Source organism: Megalopta genalis, chromosome 1, assembly GCF_051020955.1.
Source record: "Megalopta genalis isolate 19385.01 chromosome 1, iyMegGena1_principal, whole genome shotgun sequence".
NCBI lineage: Eukaryota > Metazoa > Arthropoda > Insecta > Hymenoptera > Halictidae > Megalopta > Megalopta genalis.
Window position 1 is genome coordinate 11,901,189 of NC_135013.1, and position 26,638 is coordinate 11,927,826.

General features: G+C 40.9%; 1 protein-coding gene across 4 annotated transcripts in view; it reads left to right on the plus strand.

Moving 5' to 3' along the window:
- Shrm (shroom) overlaps nucleotides 1-26,638 on the plus strand; it is a 480,715-nt gene that overhangs the window by 246,283 nt on the left and 207,794 nt on the right. The window contains exons 1-2 of one of the 4 annotated variants that reach the window (XM_033485174.2): nucleotides 8,164-8,219; nucleotides 9,191-9,270. The exons of the other annotated variants lie outside the window; for them this stretch is intronic. Coding sequence (XP_033341065.2) covers nucleotides 9,260-9,270 — 11 coding nt within the window. The 5' untranslated portion in view covers nucleotides 8,164-8,219; nucleotides 9,191-9,259. Of the gene's footprint in view, nucleotides 1-8,163; nucleotides 8,220-9,190; nucleotides 9,271-26,638 lie in introns of those variants that run through there. 4 annotated transcript variants of the gene reach the window in all.

Below are 26,638 nucleotides of genomic sequence, written 5' to 3' on the forward strand. Positions count from 1 at the left end.
CCGCGCACAGACTACAGTAATGTCTCCCTAATTGGTGCTGATATTGTCCACAAAGATGGACAATTTGGGAAGAAGAGCCTTGCGAATTCGATCCTTGCAACTCGTTTTTATAGTTACCGATTTTCAACAGTTATAAAAACGAGTCGCAAGGCTCGAATAATGGTATCTCCTCTTCCAAAATTGTCCATTTTTGAGGACAATCTGAGGGTCAATTAGGAAGACAATACTGTACATCGCTATCTCGACTTCGACGATGACTGCAAATGAGCTGGTTTCTCGAAAGTTTGAAAAGACGTCGTGATTTCTTGCATAACGTCGGTTCCTCGGCGAGCGCAACGTCGCGAAAGTGCCGCGATCCGGAAGTTGGCATCGACCAAACGGGCTCGCGGGCTGGTCTATCGATCGTGTTTCGGTACCTGGGACGATAACCTTTGCCCCTTGCGCAACCCTGCTCGGATTGTACAGCCGCGGATGACGGTACGCAACAGACGCGAATATAATTACATCAGCGGCGAGTTTCTCGAGTCGACACGGCGCGCACTCGATTGACACAGCGGCTCCGTCGTCGTCTCCGAGAGGACAATAGGACAGTAGAGCCTCGGGGGTTACGCAAGAGCCCGGTCCGCGCTGGCTGGCTCTTGAATTATACAATTAATGCATAACTGTTCTCCGATCTATCTTCGTGGCATGTCAATTGACGGGTTCGATTTTTATCGACCCGTGACACGGCTACCGACTCGACGAGCCGAGCCGTTTCGCCATCCGAGACTTCCTCGTGTTTTGATGGGGACTGTCGAAAGCGGCCGTGAGGAAACTGTAACGGATACCCTGTGACAGGCTACGGGAAAAAGTGTTCTACTCCGCTGCACCGTAATTATGTGCACTAATTAAAGCAATTGCAAGGGACGCGGAGAACGAATTATACTTCCATCGGAATACGAAATTCGAGTTCGACTTATCTAGGACCGATGAACTTTAGAAAATTCAGTGGGTTGTGTCTTGAAAATGTTGACTTATGCCTTAGAATGCAACCTTATACGCGCCAAGATGTTAAAAAAAAACAAGTGAAATAGATTGCTCTCTCTCTCTCTCTCTCTTTCTCTCTCTCTCTCTCTCTCTCTCTATATATATATATATATATATATATATATATAAGTGTAATGTGTGTGAATAAATTATCTTAACTCTAAATTATCTTGAGAATTTTGGTCAGTACACAATACACGTGTTAGTAAACGATAACACCTCTTATTTCTCACAATGTAGAAAGAGTGACTCGCACTACTAAGTCTTGAAAAAAATTGAATAGGATCGATCCAGGATCTTAGAAGTCTAACGGGATGCAGCAGTTCAAAACAGGACACTGCGAAAACAAATCATAGGATCCTGGGGTCCAAAGCGTATCGCTTTAAGAATGTTTTAGATCGATAAATCTAGCGTTGATACTTTGGATCTGAAGAGTGTTTAGAGTTAGACTTAGGATCTGCGAGTTCTCTAGCTTGAATCGTAGAATCCGATGATCCTTGAATTTTAGGCAGACCTTTCAGCTTCGATTCTGCAATATACGCAATTTTATAAGAGCTAGGCAGTCCTCTGCTCTTTTGATCTAAACATTATCAAGTTAGCTATCAAGTAATTAGTTGCTATCAAGTAATAGTCCAGTAATTTTGCTTAGGTCTACGGAGTCTAAAGAACCTCTTAAGATCGGTGAATTTTTAACTTTTGAATTCTTAATTTCAAAACTCCTCTGCCTTGAATTATGAAATAATAAAAGGATTCTTCAGCTTGCGGATCTTTGAAAAATCCGAAAGGACCTTTGACTTTGATTTATCAACTCACGTCATAATTCTAAACCAATCTTCCTCTTACAATTAGAAACGATGCTAGCCATTTGTTAGAATCCCTATTACCAGGCGCCGTAATATTTCCAATACATTGTTAATAGTCCAGTAATTTTGGTTAGATCGATGAAGTCTAAAGATCCTCTAAAGATCGGTGAATTTTTAACTTTTGAATTCTTAATTTCAAAACCCCTCTGCCTTGAATTATGAAATAATAAAAGAATTCTTCAGCTTGCGGATCTTTGAAGGATCCGAAGGACCTTTGACTTTGATTTATCAACTCGTCATAATTCTAAACCAATCTTCCTCTTACAATTAGAAACGATGCTAGCCATTTGTTAGAATCCCTATTACCAGGCGTCGTAATATTTCCGATACATTGTTAATAGTCCAGTAATTTTGGTTAGATCGATGAAGTCTAAAGATCCTCTAAAGATCGGTGAATTTTTAACTTTTGAATTCTTAATTACAAAACTCCTCTGCCTTAAATCATGAAATAATAAAAGGATTCTTCAGCTTTCGGATCTTTGAATGATCCGAAAAACTTCTGACTTGGATTTATCAACTCGTCATAATCCTAAGCCAATCTTTCTCTTACAATTAGAAACGATGCTAGCCATTTGTTAGAATCCCTATTACCAGGCGTCGTAATATTTCCAATACATTGTTAATAGTCCAGTAATTTTGGTTAGATCGATGAAGTCTAAAGATCCTCTAAAGATCGGTGAATTTTTAACTTTTGAATTCTTAATTACAAAACTCCTCTGCCTTAAATCATGAAATAATAAAAGGATTCTTCAGCTTTCGGATCTTTGAATGATCCGAAAAACTTCTGACTTGGATTTATCAACTCGTCATAATCCTAAAGCAATCTTTCTCTTACAATTAGAAACGATGCTAGCCATTTGTTAGAATCCCTATTACCAGGCGTCGTAATATTTCCGATACATTGTTACGATGAGATCGCGCCGCAGTAATCAGATTTCCGTGCCGGTTTCATTACCGCTACAATTATAAGGACTCGATGCTATGGACTGCAATAATTAACAGCGTATCGCATTGAAAACGATCGCATGGCGAGTCGGGGAATCGAGGTACCGTTCATAAAGTTCAGAGCGTTCTATCTGTGCCTGCTAATTGCATCAATAATTCTATAGTGGTGGAAAAGGAACAGTCCCGTGCGCGAGATACTATAACGCGGAGCGTGAATGAAGACGTTCCGTATCGTTATCGGTGTTACAGCAATTTCTTGGATTAATTCTTGGACTAATTAGATAGCTCTCTGGGAGAAACTTTATGTTTCTCGGTTTATATTCCACCGGGGAGAGGAAATAAATGTTTTCACTGAGCCATGCGAACCTGCATTTTTATCGCGCCGTTCTACAATACCGTGATTGCGGGGACTAATTAAATGGACCGTTCCCTGCTATCCGCTGATTCTTCGCTTGCTCGCAATTGTCGCTCTTTGATCGAAGTATCGATATACTTTTATTATCGAGGCATTCGCAACGTGCAGATATAAGATCGAACGAGAAAGCTGAAAATCTGATCACTTATACTGTATTTCCTAGATCAAAGAACCCGTTACTTCCTACACAAGTAAAAATGAAATGGATTTCTGATTATTAGACTGTGAATTTTATACGTTCATAGCAAGATTGAATGGTTGAAGATTGAGTCGGTAAAAATATTAAAGGAACTTTGAAATTTCAACATAATTATCGTTAATCTATTAGAATTATCAAAGAAAGAAAGAACGTTCTATTTAACTTCTATTTCTTGCAATTAATGCAGGCAATGTTTATTTCGCATAAAAATCCGCAGTCTCTTGATTATGTTTCCTAGATCAAAGCACGTGGCATGTACTTCCTATACAAAGAAGAATAAAATTAATCACTGATTAGATTTCCTAGTTCGAAGGACAAAGTACTTCTTAGACAAAAGAGAATCGAATAAATCTTATCACAAAACCTGTCATCACGGTCAGAATGACCGATCTTACATTTTTTATTTTTGAACTATTATCATTCAGAAAACTCTTTCTTAAGAAATGATTGAATTAATTCCTTTGTACAAGCTTGCAATATCATAAAAATAGCGAAAAATGTAAATAAATTCAATCTTGTAATTTTTATAAAGCTCCACGAAGCTCGGTAGATTTAGTGTTGCATTTTTGCATAAAATTTTCGAAAAATTCCATAGAAAATTACTGTACGTCTCGGTTCAAGGCACGCAGCGTTCTTAGATAAAGGAACGAACCCAACCGCAAATTTTTCCAAATTTTTAAAAACCCAGTTTCCCAGATGAAGCGACAAGGCAGATCGGAGACAGGCTAAAACTGAATCTCGAGAACCTCTCGAATCCACCGTTCGCGTTCCCACCCGGATCTTCCAGGGGACGACTCAATCCAATTAACCTCTTGAACGAGTTCACAGGATTCCTAATACCCCGTGTCTGTCGCCGAGACCTCTGACCCGCCGTGGAACCAGTCCCTTTTCCCGCGACAGAGCGGCGGGCCCCGGTTCCCCCGTTTCCACAATAAGCCAGACGATTGCGAAAGCGAGAACCTTTGTGTCGGACGGCGCGTCGCGACGTTTCGGTGCGACTCGCGGCGCCAGGGGATCAGGAACCTTAGAGGTTCGTGGGCGGTTTCGTCCCGGTGAACTCTCTCGCGGAGCCCTCCGCGCGAACCGCCGTGGCTCTAAACCGTAACAGCCATCGTTCTTGGCACGTCGACTGGTCGTTTCTCCGCGAAGAAAAGACCGAGATAAATCAACCGAGGGAAAAGAGGGGCCACGCGGTTCTAGGCCGAGAGCTGGGCGCCACGTTCGCACGGGTGCATGCTGCAATTATTTCCGAGCTTCAAGGGCGAAACCGATCGGTCCCTCTCTCGGTGGCACATTCTCCGGCGAAATATACCTAAGCCGTTTATTCGATTTCGTTCTTCTCGTAGGTGGTTTTGCGTAAGCTGATTCGATGTGCTTCGAGTCTGTGAACCGTGGAACCTCGAGATACGAGTCGATCTCGGATAATAGAACAGTTCTTTAGGAACTGCGGTATTAGACTGTATTGTTGTCTCCATAGCGAGTCTTGTTGCATGTAGCCTGCATATAGATCATATTTGTTTAACAGAGAATTTAAGTATACAGGCTGTCCCAAAAATGTCTCGCAATCCGAAAGTGGCGGGTTCCTCGGGTCATTTGAAGCAACTTTTTTCTTTACAAAAATTTTCTCCGAGGTACCGTTAACGAGTTATTAACGAAAAACAGTGACCAACGAGAGGCGAGCTCAGCTGGCGCGAGGCAACCGAGCCAACGGCGCCAGCGGTCGAGGCGGCCGGGCCAACAGCGCCTGCGGTCGAGGCGGTCGAATACCAGCTCAGCTGGCGCGAGGCGACCGAGCCAATGAGCGGAACTGGGCTTTGTGCGCTGGTTTACTGGGCCGCCTCGCGTCAGCCGTACTCGATTCTTATTGCTCACTGTTTTTCGTTAATAACTCGTTAACGGTACCACGGAACAAATTTTTGTAAAGGAAGAAGCTGCTTCAAATGATCCGAGGAACCCGCCATTTCCGGATTACGAGACATTTTTGGGACACTCTGTAGACACTGGATCTTTCAATATCGAGGAAATTTGATTAATGACTAGACAGCGGATTTTATGCATTTATGAGAAAAACGAGCACTTGAAACATGGAATAATGAAAACAGTTGAAGATTAAAATAAAAACTGCTATATTATTATCAATTTAGTAGAGTTATTAACGGAGGAAATATCTTCGACTTCTGTTTTTTGTAATCGAAGTAGAAAATTTTTATTTTGCATACTGATCTACTATTCATTGATAATATCTCAATGTTTCTATTTTATTCTGTAACAGAAATTCCGTTTCCCATGTATAATATTTATTATGTTCTATACTAGCTAAAAATAAAATGAGATGGATCGTTCATCTAGAATTAGACACCGGTATACTAGACGTCCTTGCGAAAGTTATGGCACCAGTTCAGGATTAAATCAAACAGGCGATCAACGTCGTTTATAACAAGCACGATTGAATACAGTGTACAGAAAAAAATTCCTGTGCAATACTGAATCACTCCTGAATATATTGCGACAAGTTTTTCTGTCGCGCATCTTCTCGTTCTCCAGTAATAAATTCTCAAAGATGACCTACTTGGACCAAGCTTAAGCAGACTGAAACTGCTGTAAACACATCAAATCCATAATTAAAGTTATATTGTAAATCCGTGTGTAAATATCGCGGTGAACGGTGTCCCGATAATCCACGAGAACAGAATTGTTATTAATATTCATCTTACACAAGATGTATGAATAATGTACTAATGACTGAATCATTAAAACTGAGGCTAAAACTTAGAATTGAATTTATCGGATGAGCCTATAAAAAGGTTCATTATATGGAAAATGATTAAGTGTTATCGCATGTTAAGTTTCTACTAACGGAACATCTAAATGAATGGAGTGTAAAAACTGATGTAGTTGACATCTAACTAAACTGCGGATTTTCGTGCAAAATAAAAATTGTCTGCGTCAATTGGAAGATTCAGAAGCTACAGTTATTTCTTAAATTTAATCATTTGAATGTGTTGAACATGATAACAACAGTATCTCTATATTTTTTAAACTGTTTTACAGTCTTTAATTCTATCTACTCATTTTTGTTATAAATGGATAAAATCCACGCTCTATTAATATCCAGGAAAACTGATATCGATGAAAACGGTTGTTGATTAAATTCTTTTTAAAAAATTGTTTAAAAAATATCGAAGAAAAGAAAATGACTATGGAAACATACAGAAATAGAGTCGATATGAACATTGTCGACGGGATAGTCGTCCACAGTTCTGTTCGTTCCTCTCCTTTGGGCTTATATCCTCTTACAGTAATATCTTACAGTATATCCTCATGCAGTAGCGTCTAATTGACGGTCAAATTGTGCTAGAAACAAGCTCTTAAGTCAAGGTTCAAAAATGACGTCAAAATTCGTGCCTAAATTGTTCCTAGTGTACCATAAATCGAACGATACTATCCATTGTAAAATGAACTAATATCTCATCGCAATAAGTCATTTGCATAAAAAATACCACACTCAGAACCAGGGAAACAAAAATAGTCTCCCTAACTGACGCTCAGATTGTGCAGAAAAATGGACAATTTGGGAAGGGGAGATACGATTATTCGAGCCATTCAACTCGTTTTTATAATTGTTGACAATTCGTAACTATGAAAATGAACCGCAAGGATCGAACAATCGCATCTCCTCTTCCCAAATTGTCCATTTTTGTGGACAATCTGAGCGTCAATTAGAGAGACATTACTGTATATCTATTGGTCCTCTTATAGCGACCATCGAGGACTCGTCATCGAGCATTGGCATCAGTCTGCGCCAAACACGTGTCCCTAGGAAAATGAACAACTATGACCGACAATCTTGCATGAAACAGTGGGGAATACTCATGGAGTATCGTCCAGTGTCCTCTTTGCTCCCTCCTCTGTCGATTTCGTCCTGGTCTCTTATTCCGGCCAGTCTCGGAGAGCAGTCTGGTCGGCAGGCTGGCAGCTCGGTAACGGTAATGGTAAGTGGCGGGATTTACGAGCGGCAATCCACCGTGGCAACGCCATCGCGATGGCTTTCGTGGAAATCGCACGCGAAACCGTCAACTTTCGTGCGCCGATTTTTGCCGGAGCCACTGCTCCGATCTTCGAAGAAAGAGAGAGAGAGAGAGAGAGAGAGAGAGAGAGAGAGGGAGAGAGAGAGAGAGGGAGGGAGGGAGGAAGAGAGAGAGAGAGAGAGAGGGAGGGAGGAAGAGAGAAAGAGAAGGAGAGTGTAACAGAACGGGCCGGTAACGATCCACCGATAGGGACAAACGTTAATTAGCCGTGAAATGTAACTACTGCGAGCGGTGGCCGTCGATGGGCCCGGTTCCAGCCGTGTAATTATCCCGGACGTGTAATGGACGTAAGTGCGGCCGGTGCCGCGATAACGCTCAACGAATCGTCGATAAACTGTGACTGCCGGCGAAACAAAAGTCGCAAGAAACTGGTAGCAATTTGTTGATCGCCGATCGCCGCCCCGGCTAATGCTAATCTCTCTCGGGCCGGTGGCGGGCCGCCGCCACCGCCGCTGCGCGCCGCCCATTAAGACAACGATTCATTCGCTAATCGGTGCCGTGTAATTGCTTCGATCCCCGTTTCTGATCCCGTCCCCACCCTTACGGCTCTCCCTCCCCACGATCCCCCCCTTTTTGAGTAATCGAACGCCGGTCGAAATCGTGCTAGTTTATTGAGGATGCTGTTGCTCGTCGGTCGCGATGATATCTCTTGTTACGATGCTCAGCGTATTTGTTGCTGTTCGGTGAGTGCGAACCTTTTCACAGGTTTTCGATGCAATACCCACGATCCATTGTCTCGCTGGAAATTAGTTGTCTTGTTCTTGGGACGGTAACATTCAAATAGCAACACGAGACGACGGTGTCATTTACCGATCTTCGACGAGTAAAAACATCTACAAGCTTATATTTATTGTTTTGCACGATGGGGCAGTTCTTAGATTCGTTCGAAGATTTGGATTTCGAGCCACCTGTGAACAATTTGTCAACGATTCTCCTATACTGTCGATGCGTACGAAAATCGTTCCATTCGACGATTTTAGAAACTGTTGAATTCTTGACGGGAACAGTCGTGATTGTTATTGCTTTTGTTAACGGAAACTTTCATCGGAATTCGTTAACATTGTCGCGAGCTGCAAACGATTGAAAATTATAAGCTCGGTAAAAGGAGATGACGAGTTCTCTTTTCTTTTTGTCATTCCAACTGATTACAGCTTTTGCAAAAATTATTTTAGCCATTTCTTAGCGAACCAATTCCTCTAACATTCCAAAATAATTTAGACGGCTTTGCCCAATTAGAGGAAATGTTATACCGTTTAAAAAGGTGTGAGAATACTTTTTTTTACTTATTGTAGGTTACCAAAGCTACATACTTCAAATCGTTTAAATTACTCTATAAAATGAACCATTAAGACTCCATCAGAATGTCTGATATTTCTTTCGTTAAGACTCTTGCTCGACATTCGGATCGTACGAATGTTTTCGTCCTTGATTCTCCCGTCTAATTAATATCACTGGCGGTTTTATTGGTTCGACCATAAAACGATCAAATCGATACTGTTTATAGACATTAAAGTAAGTAGGATCGGCCGGTAATAGACAGGGATGCGCTTCTTGCGGGCTTGTCAAGTCTCGAAGACGGTTCGCGCATGTCTTGTTGATTTCAATTACGTATTCACCGATGGTAATCGTTTTTTCTCTGTCTTCTCTGTTCCAGGTACGTTCGAACACCTTTTATTTTGTACACGACACCGGCTCGATACTCGCTGAACGTGCACAGAGAAAAATGTTGTTAACGTAAGTAACGATGATCGCCTAATCACTCAATGTTTAACCGTATATGCCGATACATCGTTGATGGCTTCACTTGATAAAATGTTGTTTTCCCAAATATTTTTAACAAACAACAGATTCGTCTTTTAATTTATTTTTCTTTTTGGATTTTTCGATTATCAGGATTTACGCAACTTTGGGTCGTTCGGAAAGTTATTTCGTTCTTTCGCGAGAAAATAAAAGGCAATTTTTTAACGTTCCAAATCATTTTTCTGGTGTTTTCAAAATCTTATTTCGTAGAAGCCCCGTCGTTTGCTGAATCGCGTGCTCCTTTAACGAGCCTACAAAACGAAATTTTGTGTGTGAAACGAAACAACTTTCCGAACGACCCAATAATTTCTCCCACGAATTTTGTCAAACCACATCGAACAAGCTAGGATAAACATAATTTTTTTGGTCTGCGCTGAAACGGTTAATCATCGATAACAAAAGCTTTTTTCTCGAAGATCGCAGAAATTTGAAACGGACAATTTCGCGCTGCCCGTTCGTTTCGATCGCTTTCGTGATCTGAAAAAAGTAGCACCAATTATTCCGTCGCGATACCGTGAACATGTCGAAGGAAAGTCTGGGAGCCGAATATCCCAGGCGCGTTCGAAGAAGTCTGCAGATTATCTACGGGTTCAGGTGACTGTACGGTACTCCCTTTTAAAAAGTATACTGACCCAGTAACACGTGGGAACATTTAGACACGGGGCTGGCTCTGTTATTCACGGATGCATCTAACGTTTCTTTGTTTTACGCGCCGCGCGCCGCGCCGCGCCGGTGCGACACCGTGTCGTAATGATTTCCAGGATCTCTCAGGCCTTTGTGGATTGCGGTGCATTTTTCACGAGCAAGCGGACGCCTCCTTTTTTCTTCTCTACTCCCCTTCATCTACTCTCGTTTGGTTAATTGCGGCGCGTGTTGTGGCTGCCTCCAACGTACCGTTCGTTGTGTCATCCTTACGGTACGACCGGTTAATTCGCAGTGCTCGAGAAATTGCTTCGCCGAGCTCTGCCGCACGCAACCGATTGTCTTCCGCGCCACTCGCGGAAACTCGTTACCTGACTCTGCGTTTTCTGCATAATTAATCCAGTCTTCGGCGCGCGAAGTGGCACGTTTGCTTGGGCTTTTGCGCCATTGTTGCGCCGCGGGTGTCAATGCGACGAGATGTTAATCACGATTCGGTTGTTAATCGCTCGATAGTATTCTTCTTTACGCTGTCGTATGCGGATCTTTGGTTCTCTATACAGGGTGTTCCACAATTATTTTAATAGCCGAAAATGAGGAGTAGCTGAGGTCATTTGAAGTAACTTTTTCCTTTGCGAAAATGCAATCTGCATTAGTGCTGCAAGTAGTGAAGCGGAGACTGTGGGGTCACCAATTGCTGTGCCTTTGGTTTGTTTTCGGGTATAATTATCTTCATACTTATCGAATAAGATGTGTCAAATTTTTGTATTATTTTATCTTGCTTTTTAAATAATTTAATTTTATATTTATCTAATAAGAAATATTACATTTTTTATTCTTTTATTTTAACTATTTTCGAATAAAAGAATTGAATGTGTCTCGTTCGATAAATATAAAGTTAATTATTCAAGTTTTTGCTGTGCCTTTGGTTTGTTTTCGGGCATAATTATCTTCATATTTATCGAATAAGATACGTTAAATTTTTGTATTATTTTATCTTGCTTTTTAAATAATTTAACTTTATATTTATCTAATAAGAAATATTACATTTTTCATTCTTTTATTTTGTCTATTTTCGAATAAAAGAATTGAACGTGTCTCGTTCGATAAATATAAAGTTAATTATTCAAGTTTTTGCTGTGCCTTTGGTTTGTTTTCGGGCATAATTATCTTCATATTTATCGAATAAGATACATTAAATTTTTGTATTATTTTATCTTGCTTTTTAAATAATTTAACTTTATATTTATCTAATAAGAAATATTACATTTTTCATTCTTTTATTTTGTCTATTTTCGAATAAAAGAATTGAACGTGTCTCGTTCGATAAATATAAAGTTAATTATTCAAGTTATTGCTGTGCCTTTGTTTTGTTTTCGGGCATAATTATCTTCATATTTATCGAATAAGATATGTTACATTTTTGTATTATTTTATCTTGCTTTTTAAATAATTTAATTTTATATTTATCTAATAAGAAATATTACATTTTTTATTCTTTTATTTTAACTATTTTCGAATAAAAGAATTGAACGTGTCTCGTTCGATAAATACAAAGTTAATTATTCAAGTTTTTCATTAAAAAATAAACGAAATAGAAGAATAAAATAATTTAAGGTGTGTTAATATCGCTAGAAAAAAAGAACCAAATGCACAGCAATTTGTTACCCACAGTAACCGACTCTACTATTCTATCAGGTACAAGTTTTTAAACTGCGAATGAGATCTTGTTTATGGAACGATCTACGTAGAAACACGAGCTAGTTCGAGCACGCTGAAACGAGCAAACCCGAAGAATCACGGTTATCGATTGAAATGCATAAAACCGGGAAACACCTGTCGGAATGGATCGGGTGCTATCTGGAAAGATAAACAGCGCCTGGGTGTTTTCGAGGGAATCGCTCAGTCTCCCGCGACGAGATAAGGCTCTTCCCACCCAGACTTCGGTCCGCGGATCGAAGACACGGGCGATAGCGTACTAATCGTGTCGATTAATTATCAAAATTCCATTGGCGGATGCGTGAGAAACGGAGGCTTCCGCGAGAAACCGCAACGTATCGAATACCTGGCTTGGCTCTTCCACGAAGAGTGGCGCACCGGCACGGTTCACCGGTTAGCGTGGTTATCGGCTCGCCGGGATCTCCGCGAAATTAACGCCGGACTAATTAACGAGAAAGATTCCCTTCCTGGTCCCGCGACGCGTCGTCGTCGCCGTCGAATCGCATCGACTCCGAGAAGGCTCCGGGGAACAACCATGATCGTCGCGAATAGAGGCGGATACCGGGCAAATGGGAAGACGCCGCGGCGACATTATTTACCTTATGGGGCCTCCTCGCCCCGCCCCGCCTCGCCAAAGCCTCGCCAAAGCCTCGCGAAAGCCTCGCTCCGACGAGACGGAGCGTCGAGTCTATTACGGGGGAGCTAATTTACTCGCCTTCGCTATTCACTTATCTGCTCGCGCCGGAGTACACGGCATTCCAGAAACGTGGAAAACGTCCGACAGGACGCCGGTTGTTTATGGCAATTACGCACCGAGTCGTGTACCCGAGGATTCCTACCCTCGCCGACGTCACCGGCGAGTACCTCGTTTCACGGGCAACGATCTTCATTAGAATACTGACTCGCCGGACTCGATCCCGATCCGAGCCGCCCCTCGACGATCTCTCGATCTTCCGGAAAGCCGTTCCTCTCTCTCTCTCCTTTTCTCGCTGCACCATTTCATTCGAAACTTTCTGCATTTCTCGCGTTTCGTTCGTCGGTACGTCGGTCGACTTTACGCAAATTCTCATTTTCGTTGGTCTTTTTACAAAAATTAACCATTTGCACTCGAAGCCATTTTAACTGTAAATCTAAACCAATTTTTCTGATTTATAGTGTTTCCATTTTGTATGGCAAAGTGCATTCTATGCATATGAAATCGAGTCTTGTGGTGACTCGTAACAACAGTTACACTTTTAACAGTTCTTTAAAATCTAAACTTTGTTAACACTTCCATGACCGCGCTAGAAACCGCAAAAATTTTCATAAAAATTAAAATATTTCATTCAATTAAACAAAAATTACGAAGCAAACTTATATGACATCAATTACTTCTTCAGCATTCGTACCTCTTGCAGATCTTAATAAAATGAAGCAATCATTCTTAATTTTTCGTTAATCATACATTCGGTGACCAATCGATTGAATTTAAAACGGGGAGATCTCCCCATTCGGTTGGATAAGTGTTAATATAAAAATTATCTTGGATACAACAATTTTAGTGGTGCCTCAGAGTCGCCACTCGAGTGCAAAGGGTTATAGTCAGAGAACAGTAGTTATCTTCGTTTACTAAACGATTATGTCAAGGTTATTAAATATAATATAAAAGGTTAATAAGTTAATAATATAAAAGGTTATTAAATATAATATAAAAGTGCTGCTAGATCTGATTTATCAACAACTGGTGTTCTTGTTTCCTAAAAATTTGCACATGCCATGAATGCAGATGCGTTTATCAGCGTTTCGAAGTTACACCATGGAACCTCGAAAATTTTAAATGATTTAGAAAAATTCAGAATGGAATTTTACGGAAGTTGCAGTGAATTTGAGTTAATATAAATCAAGGATAAATTATTTGCGCCGTTAAAGGCAGGTTTTGGTAAAAACAATTGGTGGTATCTTATTAATTGAATTTTTGGAAAAAATGAGCAAAAAATTTTTCTTCGTGGCAAGCATATTTCTGTAATATATCTCTCAGGGAATTTTATGCAAAATTAAGAAACAAGTCTTTTGAGAACAGTTTCTCAAGATTTGAACGAAATTGTTCGAAGCGTAAAATCGCAGCAGCCATTTTCCCAGCGGACGACGCGACGGTTCGAAAGTTGGGTAACACGTCGGCCCAAGAAATTCTATGCTTTGATTTCTCCAACCTAAAGCTCGTGTATCTGCTTTTCGACCCGCAACAAGAAGCACACGGTTTTTCCTCTGTCCACACAGAGACACGCAAGAACTTCATCCATTATTTATGTCCCTTCACCGAGATTATAATGCAGAAGCATTCAAATAGGAAAACCGAGCCCCGTTCGTTCGATTTATTCAACCTCCGCCGTTTGTACTTATCATTTTGAAACATAAGTTGTGCAAGACGCCGGTAACCGGAGAAAATCGAAGAAGCCGTCGTAAAGTCCCGAGGACTTCTCTCCGAGGGATAGGATATTAACCCCGAAGAAAGCGCCGAACTTTACACGGCAGCCTAATGGAAAATCCTCGCGGGTCATCTCGTAGGAGTCGTTCGCGTCGATTTCTGGTCATAAAATCGAGACGAGGAGCCCGTAGACGGCGAGAGAGTTAGCGGACACAGGTACCGAGGCACAAAAATCGTCGCATTCATCATCGAAGATGAGGTCGAGCCGTGACGCGCGGAGATCTAATCGAAGCGGAGCGCTCGTAAAGCTAAACAGCAGCGGGTGTCGTTAACTGGACACGTAGGGCAACGGAATGCGGCCGACAACTTGCCCGGTGTCTTCCTCCGGGGATAAGGTTCGAGTGCTCTCGCTCGTGCCAGCCTCGAAAGTCGATTCGAACGATCCGAGGACCAATAAATGTCACCCGCGGCGAGTACCTCCAGCGCTATCCTCCTTAATCGATCGGACGTCTCGATCGATCCACGTTCCCGATCTACCGGTCGAGATCTGACCTTCGAGATCGTTGCTAGTTGCTTCGTACCGGGCCACCGGTACACGTCCACCGACTCGCACTTCCGGTTCACCCCTCTTTTCCTACGCGCCGATTTACTACGACGATCTTCCCGCTTCGGTCCATGTCGAGCACGGACTTCTGCAGAATTGCGCTTATCTTGGGTGGCGATTTTCATCCGACTGCTTTCATGGTGACCAGGGGATTTTTAAATTTGTATCGACGTTCAAACTTTTTTAGAGAGATTTAGATTTAACCCTTAGCGCTCCGTTGGCTCCGCTATGGAGACATCCGTCATTTGTTTCCGTAAATCGAAGGCTCTGCTGCGGAGCCCAATGTTATTTGTAGTGAAAACGTGCTCAGCGTGTGTACCATTACGATTGAAACAGTTTTTGCCAATTTTTACACTTAGCGACATAAAATGAATAAAATCAAACGCTTTCGCAAGGACGTGTAATCTTTTCCGCTCGAAATAAGACTTCGTTTATCTGGGGCGCTTTGCTCCAAAAATGTGTCGGAGTTGCTGGTAGTGATATTTTTCAGAAAAACGCTGTTCAACTTTATTTTAGAACGTCCGAAGAATATTTACTAATTTTTAATTCAATTTAATTATTAATCGAGCCGATTCCAGCGAAGATTAACGATAAAAAATTTCCGGCAAACTCGCGCAAAAGATATTTTTGTTTCGATAATTCCGTATCCAAACGGAATTCAACGGACGATTCGCGATGCTAATTTTATAATAAATCGCGTCGAAGAACACGAGGGATATATTTATTTAAGAATTGCGAAGAATATCATTAATAGCAAATTTACCCATTTCGATGAGGATGCATTTGCTGCTTGGAAATTTCGGTCACATTCAGGATGTCGATGCACCGACCTCGCACAATGTTAAGTAGATACCATTACGATTAAAACATTTTTTGCCCATTTTTATACTTAGCGACATAAAATGAATAAAATCAAACGCTTTCGCAAGGACGTGTAATCTTTTCCGCTCGAAATAAGACTTCCTTTATCTCGGGCGCTTTGCTCCAAAAATGTGTCGGAGTTGCTGGTAGTGATATTTTTCAGAAAAACGCTGTTCAATTTTATTTTAGAATGTTCGAAGAATATGTACTAATTTTTAATTCAATTTAATTACTAATCGAGCCGATTCCAGCGAAGATTAACGATAACAAAATTCCGGCAATCTCGCGCAAAAGATATTTTTGTTTCAATAATTCCGTATCCAAACAGAATTCAACGAACGATTCGCGATGCTAATTTTATAATAAATCGCGTCAAAGAACACGAGGGATATATTTATTTAAGAATTGCGAAGAATATCATTAATAGCAAATTTACCCATTACGATGAGGATGCATTTGCTGCTTGGAAATTTCGGTCACAATTCAGGATGTCGATGCACCGACCTCGCACAATGTTAAGTAGATACCATTACGATTAAAACATTTTTTGCCCATTTTTATACTTAGCGACATAAAATGAATAAAATCAAGCGCTTTCGCAAGGACGTGTAATCTTTTCCGCTCGAAATAAGACTTCCTTTATCTCAGGCGCTTTGCTCCAAAAATGTGCCGGAGTTGCTGGTAGTACTCGAGAAACGCGTGGAGTGTTGAGGGTAAAATTTATATCGACGTTCAAATTTGTTTAGAGAGATTTAGATTTAATGATAATTCGTTCGTATCGCAAGGGATAATTAGGAGAAAATGAACCGGATGACGATTATACTAGTTAACGTTCCATTAAATATTGCATATCTCCAAATTGATAAGTGCAAGTAAATTTCCATGATACGGATAAGGGTTAAAAATATCATGCATACGAAGTGCATACAATGTACTTATATGTGTAATAACGTCACTGAATTACAGTCCGGAATTCTACATTAACGAATAAGAAGTAAAGTTCGCAGATTTTCTTCGGATTATTTACAACACGGAACACGACGATTTTACGACGCAAAGGCCTTGTTCGTGAGAGAATGAGGTACAGCGAGTTTAAAGCTGGTAGATTTTTGATCTTTTTGAGCGAAGAAGGTCCGCCGTTTAAAGATCAGGTAAGCTGGCGGCAAGCAAGATTTTCCACAATGTTGAACGGTATGATTTCAATATTTCGCAGCGAATGCCGTGCCCGAAACCGAGAAACGTGCACGTCTTCGGAACCTCGGGGGCTCGTATTTGTACGCGCATCAATTTGTGATTCTTGTTCCCCTTTCTTCGAGAACGCGAGACACACGAAACACTCCATTTTCGAGATAAATACAGAGCCGCCGGTAGATTGCGGTAGAAAGTAAAGAAGAAGAAAGTAGAACCCAACCACCATAGAGTTTCAGACTCCGTTTCTGCCACCGGAACTGATTCACTTTTGCTCTAGCTTGACATACTTGCCTTTAGGTAACTGCATGCGGTCCCTTTTCTCATACATTTCAGTATTGTACAATGTGAAATCGTCCTCTGTATGGTTTTTGCAATCCTTCCATTCCGTTTCTCATCAGCTCGACTCGTTGCGTGTCTCTTGCAGCCGCGTTTTCTATTGTTCTGTTTATTTCTCTGTTTTAATACCTTTTATTACTTATCGAAGTATACATATAGAAATAACGTTGACAACAGCACCTCGTATTTGTAACTGATGATTTTCTTTAATTTAGAGTTAGCTTCACTTCGCCTCAATTCACGAAATATCAATGTTATTATTAGACTATTTCTATACTAAATAAAAATATTCCGCAAATATTGTGAAGTACAGGAATCACTTAGAAACTTCATTCTCTCTTTGACCACTCGCATTACGATTTCTTCTGTTTATTTCTCTGTTTTAATACCTTTTATTACTTATCGAAGTATACATATAGAAATAACGTTGACAACAGCAGCTCGTATTTGTAACTGATGATTTTCTTTAATTTAGAGTTAGCTTCACTTCACCTCAATTCACGAAATATCAATGTTATTATTAGACTATTTCTATACTAAATAAAAATATTCCGCAAATATTGTGAAATACAGGAATCACTTAGAAACTTCATTCTCTCTTTACCCACTCGCATTACGATTTCTTCTGTTTATTTCTCTGTTTTAATACCTTTTATCACTTATCGAAGTATACATATATAAATAACGTTGACAACAGCAGCTCGTATTTGTAGCTGATGATTTCCTTTAACTTAGAGTTAGCTTCACTTCACCTCAATTCACGAAATATCAATGTTATTATTAGACTATTTCTATACTAAATAAAAATATTCCGCAAATATTGTGAAATACAGGAATCACTTAGAAACTTCATTCTCTCTTTACCCACTCGCATTACGATTTCTTCTGTTTATTTCTCTGTTTTAATACCTTTTATCACTTATCGAAGTATATAGAAGTAACGTAGACAATAGTACTTCATATTTATAGCTCATGATCTTCTTTAATCTTGAGTTAGTTTCACTTCACCTCAGTTCACGAAATATCGATGTTATTATTAGACTGCCGATTTCTATGCTAAATAAAAATATTCCGCAAATATTGTGAAATACAGGAATCACTTAGAAACTTCATTCTCTCTTTACCCACTCGCATTACGATTTCTTCTGTTTATTTCTCTGTTTTAATACCTTTTATCACTTATCGAAGTATATAGAAGTAACGTAGACAATAGTACTTCGTATTTATAGCTCATGATTTTCTTTAATTTTGAGTTAGTTTCACTTCACCTCAGTTCACGAAATATCGATGTTATTATTAGACTGCCGATTTCTATGCTAAATAAAAATGTTCCGCAAATATTGTGAAATACAGGAACCACTTGGAAACTTCATCCTCTCTTTAACCACTCGCATTACGATTTCTTTCACAGCTTCGTCGAACTTGTTCGTCGCTAATCAATTCCTAGACGAGGTAGATAATTTATGTTTATCGAGTGACAACGTCCACTTTAATGTTGAAATATCGTTAATACAGAGGTAGAATCCTTTTTAAGATTTAAAAGACTATACTATTTTAGCAGAGATTATGTTCTAAATCTCCGCAATAAAATTTCGAATAAATTCTTCAAATAAAATGTCGTTCGAATATATCAAATAAATCAAAGTTATGGTGAAAAGACTCCCGACTCTTTTTCTTCGATCTTTATCTCAGTAAATATTTCGAATAACATTTTATTCGAGATATTCGAAGAATTTTTGCGAAATATTCGAATAAAATGATATATTCGAACAACTTCCATCCCTGATCTTTACGATCCTATTGTTACTACGAATAAATCGATTTTTACGGATGGCCCGCGACCTCGAGGCTGACAAGATAGTCCTCAGTTTCCATTGTCCTCGTAAAAGGAGCACTTCATTGCCGGGAAACGTAACGCGCGCGCGGTGCGCTGCCCTGGATATCGATTGCAGGTGTGGTTTACCGATACTGCTTATCGATTTCAAGCGTCCGGTTAGGCGCCCGTCACCGGCCGGCGTGGCGTCCAAGCATAAACCAATCAATTCCACGATCCGCGACCGAAAGTGATAAATTCACTTTCGATTTTACAGGCCTAAAGTCGACTTTCGAGGAAAATCGCGCGTTGTCCGGGTCACAGACAGCGGTACTCGTTCCCGGTGCTCGAACCGGCTCTTAAATCAGTGTCTCGGTTAATTAGCCATTTAAAAAAGATCCGGACAGTGGATCGAGAACATTGATCCACGCGCCGTAACCCGCCACGGGATACGCAATTATTTCCACCGTGTTATTGACGTTCGCCTCGGGTAGATCGGAGTTTTCCCTCGTTAAGGAATCAGGAAGAAGTGGTATCGTAGAACCGCAACCGCGTCGGAATGCTCGGTAGATTAAAATAGAGCCTCCGTACCGTGGAGCGATCCTTTTCTATCGGTTCCAATTACTATGACCATTTTCGTTATCTACAGCGGCGTGGAGAGATAGCGCGAGCGTTCCTATGATTTCCGTTACGCGAATTCTTAATCAATGAAACCAGAGACCATTTGTAACCGGAATGCCTGACCTTTGCGAAAATTTCTCCGAACTGCCCCAACCACTTTCGAGATATCCACATTTTTTCGCGACACCGTTCATGGAATTAATTCGTCGACGGTGATATCGCGACGCGATAATTTCCCGCACTCTAGATCCGGAGATTGCGAACGAGACTTTTATCCAACGTTGATCTCGGATCTCTATTTCTACTCCAAAATCCTACTTTCTTCCCGTTAACGTTATTTTTTCGCATTAAGCATTCGCGACGTTTTATGGAAGCGTTGGAATTGCAAAAGAAAAAATCAGAAACCAGTCATTTTAACCGGTTCGGTAGCTTTAGTCTTAATGCATATTCTACTGTAAACAAATTCCTGTATGTAGAATTAAATTGGAATTTTCAGAAATATTTATTATTTTAGGAGATACCGTTAAAAGACACAAAGGAATAACTGTGACAAACTTTGATTTTACAGTGTAGCTTTCAATCTACGAAATACACCAAAGAAATGGCACTTTATACAGTCAGTGTAAAAAGTGTTCTTACACTGAATTTTATATTTCTTCCTATTTTAAAAATTCGGAATTTTTATATCTTTTTCTATTTTAAAACTTCAAGTCTCTACCTATTATACATTCACCCAAAAATATTACAAACTGAAGCCCTCTCCAAAGCCATTGAAAAATTTTTGTCACCAATAAGTCGCCCACGAGTTTGAAGATTGAAGTTTCCCCTTTACAATGACTTCTCAAAACTTGAGATATCTCTTTTTTAGTCATTTTATGAAATAGAAACGTGGAACAAGTTCAATCGCGTAAATTCCGATCGCCGGCACATTCGCAGGATCTTCGATCCGTAAAATTTCCCGGAAAGAGCATTTCTAAAGCTCCAAGCTTTAAAATGAGTCTAGGTTCGTCGTTGCGCGACACGCTTCTACGAAATTACAACAGTGTCTGTTGTAAACAGACAGTTTATACAACAGTTCATTCACACGTGTTTCTCATTATCTGCTTCGATCCCCCAAATTAGGGGGTGAAAGCAGCCCTCGAAGGGCTTTGACATAACCTTGACATAACATTTTCCGGAAAGAGCATTTCTAAAGCTCCAAGCTTTAACCGTTTGGCTGCTGACGTATATTTTCGGACATATGCCAAAAATGCGGCACTAATTGCGCGTGTATGGGAAAAAATGTAAAACACTTTTCATACAATAAACTCACTTGTATCGATTTGCAACAACAGAAATGAAAAAATACCACTTATTTACATAAATTTCTTTTAATTAATTTTGTGAATAAAATTGGTAATAAGCACAAATTCTAGCGATTTAGAGCAGCGTTATTACGCTCTCCGCAGTCTTGGCATAAAAAACAACAGGAGCGCTATCACGCTCTTCGCATTTTTGGCATAGCGCTCCTCAGTAGTCAAACGGTTAAAATGAGTCTAGGTTCGTCGTTGCGCGACACGCTTCTACGAAATTACAACAGTGTCTGTTGTAAACAGACAGTTTATACAACAGTTCATTGACACGTGTTTCTCATTATCTGCGTCGATCGCCCAAATTAGGGGGTGAAAGCAGCCCTCGAAGTAGCGGTTTCTAACTCGGCTTATCAAGGACGAGAAAAATCAGGGAAAAGGATAGTCCAGCCATCGATCAGAGTCCAGTAGTACCACCGAGCTGTCGCAATTCCGCTTTTGTTCCGGTTTGCCCATTTCGGAGCGTATAAACCAGTTGAGCTCGTCGCGTAGGCGTGTCGCGACGTTCCGCTCGCGCATAGAGATACGCGGTTTACGCGGTTCCAACAATAAAACACAATGCATCGAGGTTTATTCGTTGGCCTACGCTCAGATCCGCCATTCAAGGTTTCCCTGGAATCGTAAAGCAACTCGCGATGCAACAGCTGCATTCGAGATCCGCGCAGTCTCGAAGAAGGATAGGTCCGCAGGATATCCCGCGGCGCAATAACTGCGCAAGGACGATTCCTGAGGGAAAAGCCGCGGGGAAAAAAGCACGATACGGGCTTGTCGCCGGCTCGCGAATCCCGCAATTAAGACGCGGAGGACATCGCGAGCTCGATAAAGCCGAGTGCGAAAGGACATGGTGGACGCGACAGCTGAAATCGCTTGTCGAGGTCAGCTATTATTACCTGAATCGCAGATAACAGGGACAGAGGAATGATTTTATGGCTTGGTCACTCCGATGCAGGTACTTAGGCTGCGAAAAAGTGTCTCTTGATCCAGGGATTCGTGGCTTTTTTACGCGCGAATTGCTCTTGCGATGCGATAGACACTCGAGTGGGTTAGGATTATGGCGGCGTAAGTCACGTTTTTGAGCATTTTCACTTATGCTTTCAAATGTAATCTATACATGCCACACTGTTAAGAAGACGAGTGAAATAAATTATAGAATTCGTATAAATTAACTTAACTCTAAATTACCTTAACGATAAATTTGGTCAGGAAACAATGCACACGTTGCTAAACAATAATATTCCTTGTTTCTCATAATGAGGAAAGTATAACTTACATCACCATGATTCTAACCCGATCATTTATAGTGTCTTTTTTTGGTCAGAGAATTGAGTTAAAGGATCGGAATTTTTCTAGCGTGCACTCTGTGCAGTGTGTCAGATATTTTTACGATTCTTGTGCTACGATTTCTTTCGCAGTTACGTCGATAACGAGAGAACTAATCGAACTAATAAACAATTCTTTTTTAAGTCATTCATTTACTGTTGCATCAACTATTAGAAGACAATTTTTGTTTCTTTTTAGAATATTCCAATCCTTATTTCCACCGTCTCTCTTCGAACTAATCGAACTAATAGAACGAAGCAATTCTTTTTTATGTCATTCATTTGCCGTTGCATCAACTATTAGAAGACAATTTTTGTTTCTTTTTAGAATATTCCAATCCTTATTTCCACCATCTCTCTTCGAACTAATCGAACTAATAGAACGAAACAATTATTTTTTATGTCATTCATTTGCCGTTGCATCAACTATTAGAAGACAATTTTTGTTTCGTTTTAGAATATTTCAATCCTTATTTCTACCATCTCTCTTCGAACTAATCGAACTAATAGAACGAAACAATTCTTTTTTAAGTCATTCATTTGCTGTTGCATCAACTATTACAAGACAATTTTTGCTTTCGTTTTAGAATATTTCAATCCTTATTTCCACCATCTCCATTATTTTTCTTTCGTATTTCATTTTATTATATTTACATTAATGTCTTTCTTACTTCTCACTCGCTTATTATCATTATTCTCGTTTCTTCTATATTCTTCTAACTCTCTTATAATTATACTGTGTGCGATTGTGCATTCGTGTCGCCCGTGTTACAAAGACTCGTTCCGTATACGCACGCGAGTTTATTATTATACGCACGAAATGTTTACCACGAGCCTAACTCGCTATACAGCGAGATGTTAAATAGGCAAAATCGAGTAAGTCGAGACCGGAGTCGATATTCGTCTCGATTCGTTAAGCCTGAACGCTAAATGAGCCGAGAGCTGTTTCGCGTGCTGAAAGTCCACTTAGGTAGAGTCGGTAGCCGGCAAAGAAACGAAGACGATCGTAAAAGGGTCGATACATTTGTAGCGACGCGTACAAAGAACATCGTTGGCACATATTCGACAGGCTCCCCGGCGCATTATCGCAATTATCCTCGCGTCTCTCGAGGAAAGCAATTATGAAGCGTTCCGTGACCTCGAGAATCGGAGCAGACAGGTTCGAGGAGAGCCCGCGAACCCCGAGGACGACCCGTAATGCGTTTCTTTCCGAGCCGGCCCGAAGAACCCGCGCTTTTCTTCGGCAGCTCTCCGAGAATCTGCTCACAATCGCGTTTCTTAGAGCCCGAGGGACGCCGCGCGGAGGGGGGACAGCCGGTGCTCGTGAGAAAAACCCGGAATGTCGTGGAATTAATTGAAATCAGCATAGCTCGGCGCCGAGGTGAGCGTTCCTTCGTGGAAACAGCGCGACGATTAATGGCCGGGATCGTTTCATTCATCGCTGCGTCGTGCGAGGAGGTGGGGGAGGAAGGATTAACGCCGAGCGGCGCGGTGCTAAAGGTCAATGCCGCGGCGATGCGGCAAGCCCCTAACTTCGTGTGGGAAGAATTTCTGTCTTCCTTCGAATTTTTGTCGCTTTTAGCCGCTCCGCGAAGCCTCGATGCTTTTTGCCGCCTCTCGATCGCCGCTGACGGAATAATTCCCAAGACGCGACTAATTGAACGCGGCCGCCGCGCCGCGTCGGGATGCGGGACTTTTCGTGAAAGTCGCTGAATTACTCGGTCGCTCGATAAGAGAAAACCTCCTATGCCGAGTCTCGATTCTTTATCTTGTCCGTGCGAGATTGGCGCGAAACGAATCGAGTTTCTTCTGGAACTTTTATACTCGGAAACGAATTCGGAAAAATATTTAACACGTTACAGGGACTGCCGCGCATGTTGCAGAATTTTTCGGGATTTTTAATTGCCTCGTTTGGTCGTGGGAAGGTGGAACGTGGAAGGATATCTTGGGTTATTCTTAGTGTCTAATTACACGCGGAAAGTTTTCGATTCGAGGGAAAGTTCTATCCTCGTGGAAACATTTCGCTGTATACGCGACCCTGATTTAGATCGAAGATTTTTAGATCGAAAATTCTGGCTGTGAAATATTCAAAATATGGAAGGCTAGTTTAATTATTAATCTGCGGACTTTATGCATTCGTGACAAAAAATAGTAGATCGAACTAAACGCGGTGAAAACGTTTAAAGACTTTAAAGATGATGTTGGATTATATTTATTTAATATTTAATAGTAAAATGATTGAGAAACGAAATAAATGTCTACGAAGTTTTTACATCTTGCAATTCATGAAGACAATATTTATTTTGCATAAAAATCCGCAGTCTACCCATTGCACGCGGAAAGTTTGCGATTTAAGAAAAACTTCTCGTTCGATCTTGTTTAATTGATTTATTTTACATTTTTATATCGATATATATATATATTGAACGTTTGGAATTAAATAAATTTTTCTCGAATATTTGCAATGTTTTTAAATTTAGGTAGCTAAGATTATATATATATGAAAATGGTTGTGATAGCGTGATATATTTTCTTATGGTATAATTATAAAAATATTAGAAATATTGGAATTAAATAAATTTTTCTCGAATAATTCCAAACGTGACATTTCTAAGATTTTTATAATTATACCATAAGAAAATATATCACGCTATCACAACCATTTTCATGACTATCTTTACAAAAATAAGTGAACGGTAGCTAATATTTATAGAAAATTCATAGTAAATCATAGTCAATTCATTCATAGTCAAATCATAGTCAATTCATAATTCATAGTCAATTTATAGTAAATTCATTTGAACACAATTGTTTCAATTCCACCGAAGCAAACGGTCGACAGACATCAAGCAAATCCTCCGCTCGTAATCTCGCGAAAGAATTCGTTACCGAAGCAATAGAACACTGTCCGATCTCTAACGGGACCACAGTCTCGGCATGATAGTCCCGAGCCGACGAAAATCGCCAGGAAACCAATCGTCTTCCCAAGTTTCACAGTCGACGTTAATGCAACGTAATTGCCGTCATTTGATACGCACGCATAAATTTCTTTGAGGACTGCACGTTAGCGGGACGTGGTTAGAACGACTCTCAGGCTGATATTCTGCCGGGCTGCACCATTTAATAGCGCATGATTGCTCGCTAAGAACGTTTAGCCACACCTGCGAGGCTCGGTGCCTTGTGCCGCAGTCTGTTCCCAGGTCTTCCAGGTTCGATTTCACGCTGCGCCGCGCCGGCTGCACGACGAAGAATTATTGCGGGCCTTGAATTTCATCCCGACGATCGGCTAACAGCGTTTAACGCTGTCACTGCGAATCATACGTTCGATGAATTAATCGCCGAACGCCGAAAACTCGCGATCCACGATACGACCTGAAACTTTTTCGTACTTTCAACACTGCTCGGGGATTTCGTGCACGAATTCATTCGTGGTATCCGCAAGAAGTGCGGCTGTTATCGATGGAAACGATCGTTCGTTTCTTAACCAATGTCCGTTCAATGAAATTCGACGTGACCGTAAATACTATTCACGCTTTATGCAACGTTGTTTGCTATATCGATATGAGACGACCATGATCTTACGTTTCACGCGAAATTTAGAGAATTCGTAGCTCTTCTTCGACGATGTTTTTGTGAAATTTTATAGGAGGATACGTTCCATTTAATTGCCCCGTAAAAATGGCAAGATCGAATGTATTTAGACATTTCACCATGTTTTAGCGTTAAAATGTATTTAGGCTGTTCACCATTTTTCAGCATTACAATAATGATTCAAATCTTTCTTACGAAAGAATCCTTATAAATTCAACATTTTTCAAACGAAACACGTTGAACAAGCGTTGATACAACGAACAGAAGCTGCGAAAGCTCAGCGAAGAACATTCATAGAAATTCGAGACGCGTCGCTGCTAATACTGTATATTATTTTACGTCAACGTATTATGATGCACTGTCGCAAGGAACGCGTGACGCATAAAGCGAAAGGCAACACCTTTCGTCTCACCTTTTGTTCTAATTGCTCGCAGACGCCAGAAAAGTGGCAGGGCATAACAAGCACGCCCGACAGATCCGATTGTTGCTAATCCGGAGGAATTCGCTCTCCCAATCCTCTAGCAGCACGGAACGCTTTCCTCCGGCGCAGAATGTCAGCACGTCAACGCAATTATCATCGCTAATGACCCATTGTCGTCCAATAAACGTTCATCGGCGACGTGTCTGCTCGCTCGGCGTGACAGGACTTCGAACCTGGGTGCAGTCTTGTCAATCACTCGGGAGCACCTGCCTCGCCGAGCGATTTGCTGTCCGCTGCCGGCGTTCCTCGAATATTAGACGTCGATCTGAATCGAGCGGCAACGTGTTCCGCCCATTGTTCTACATATCCGCCAGCTTCCTAGAATCGGTCCGAGACACTTTCTTTCGCCGCGGAGAACGGTATTCCAGGCGACC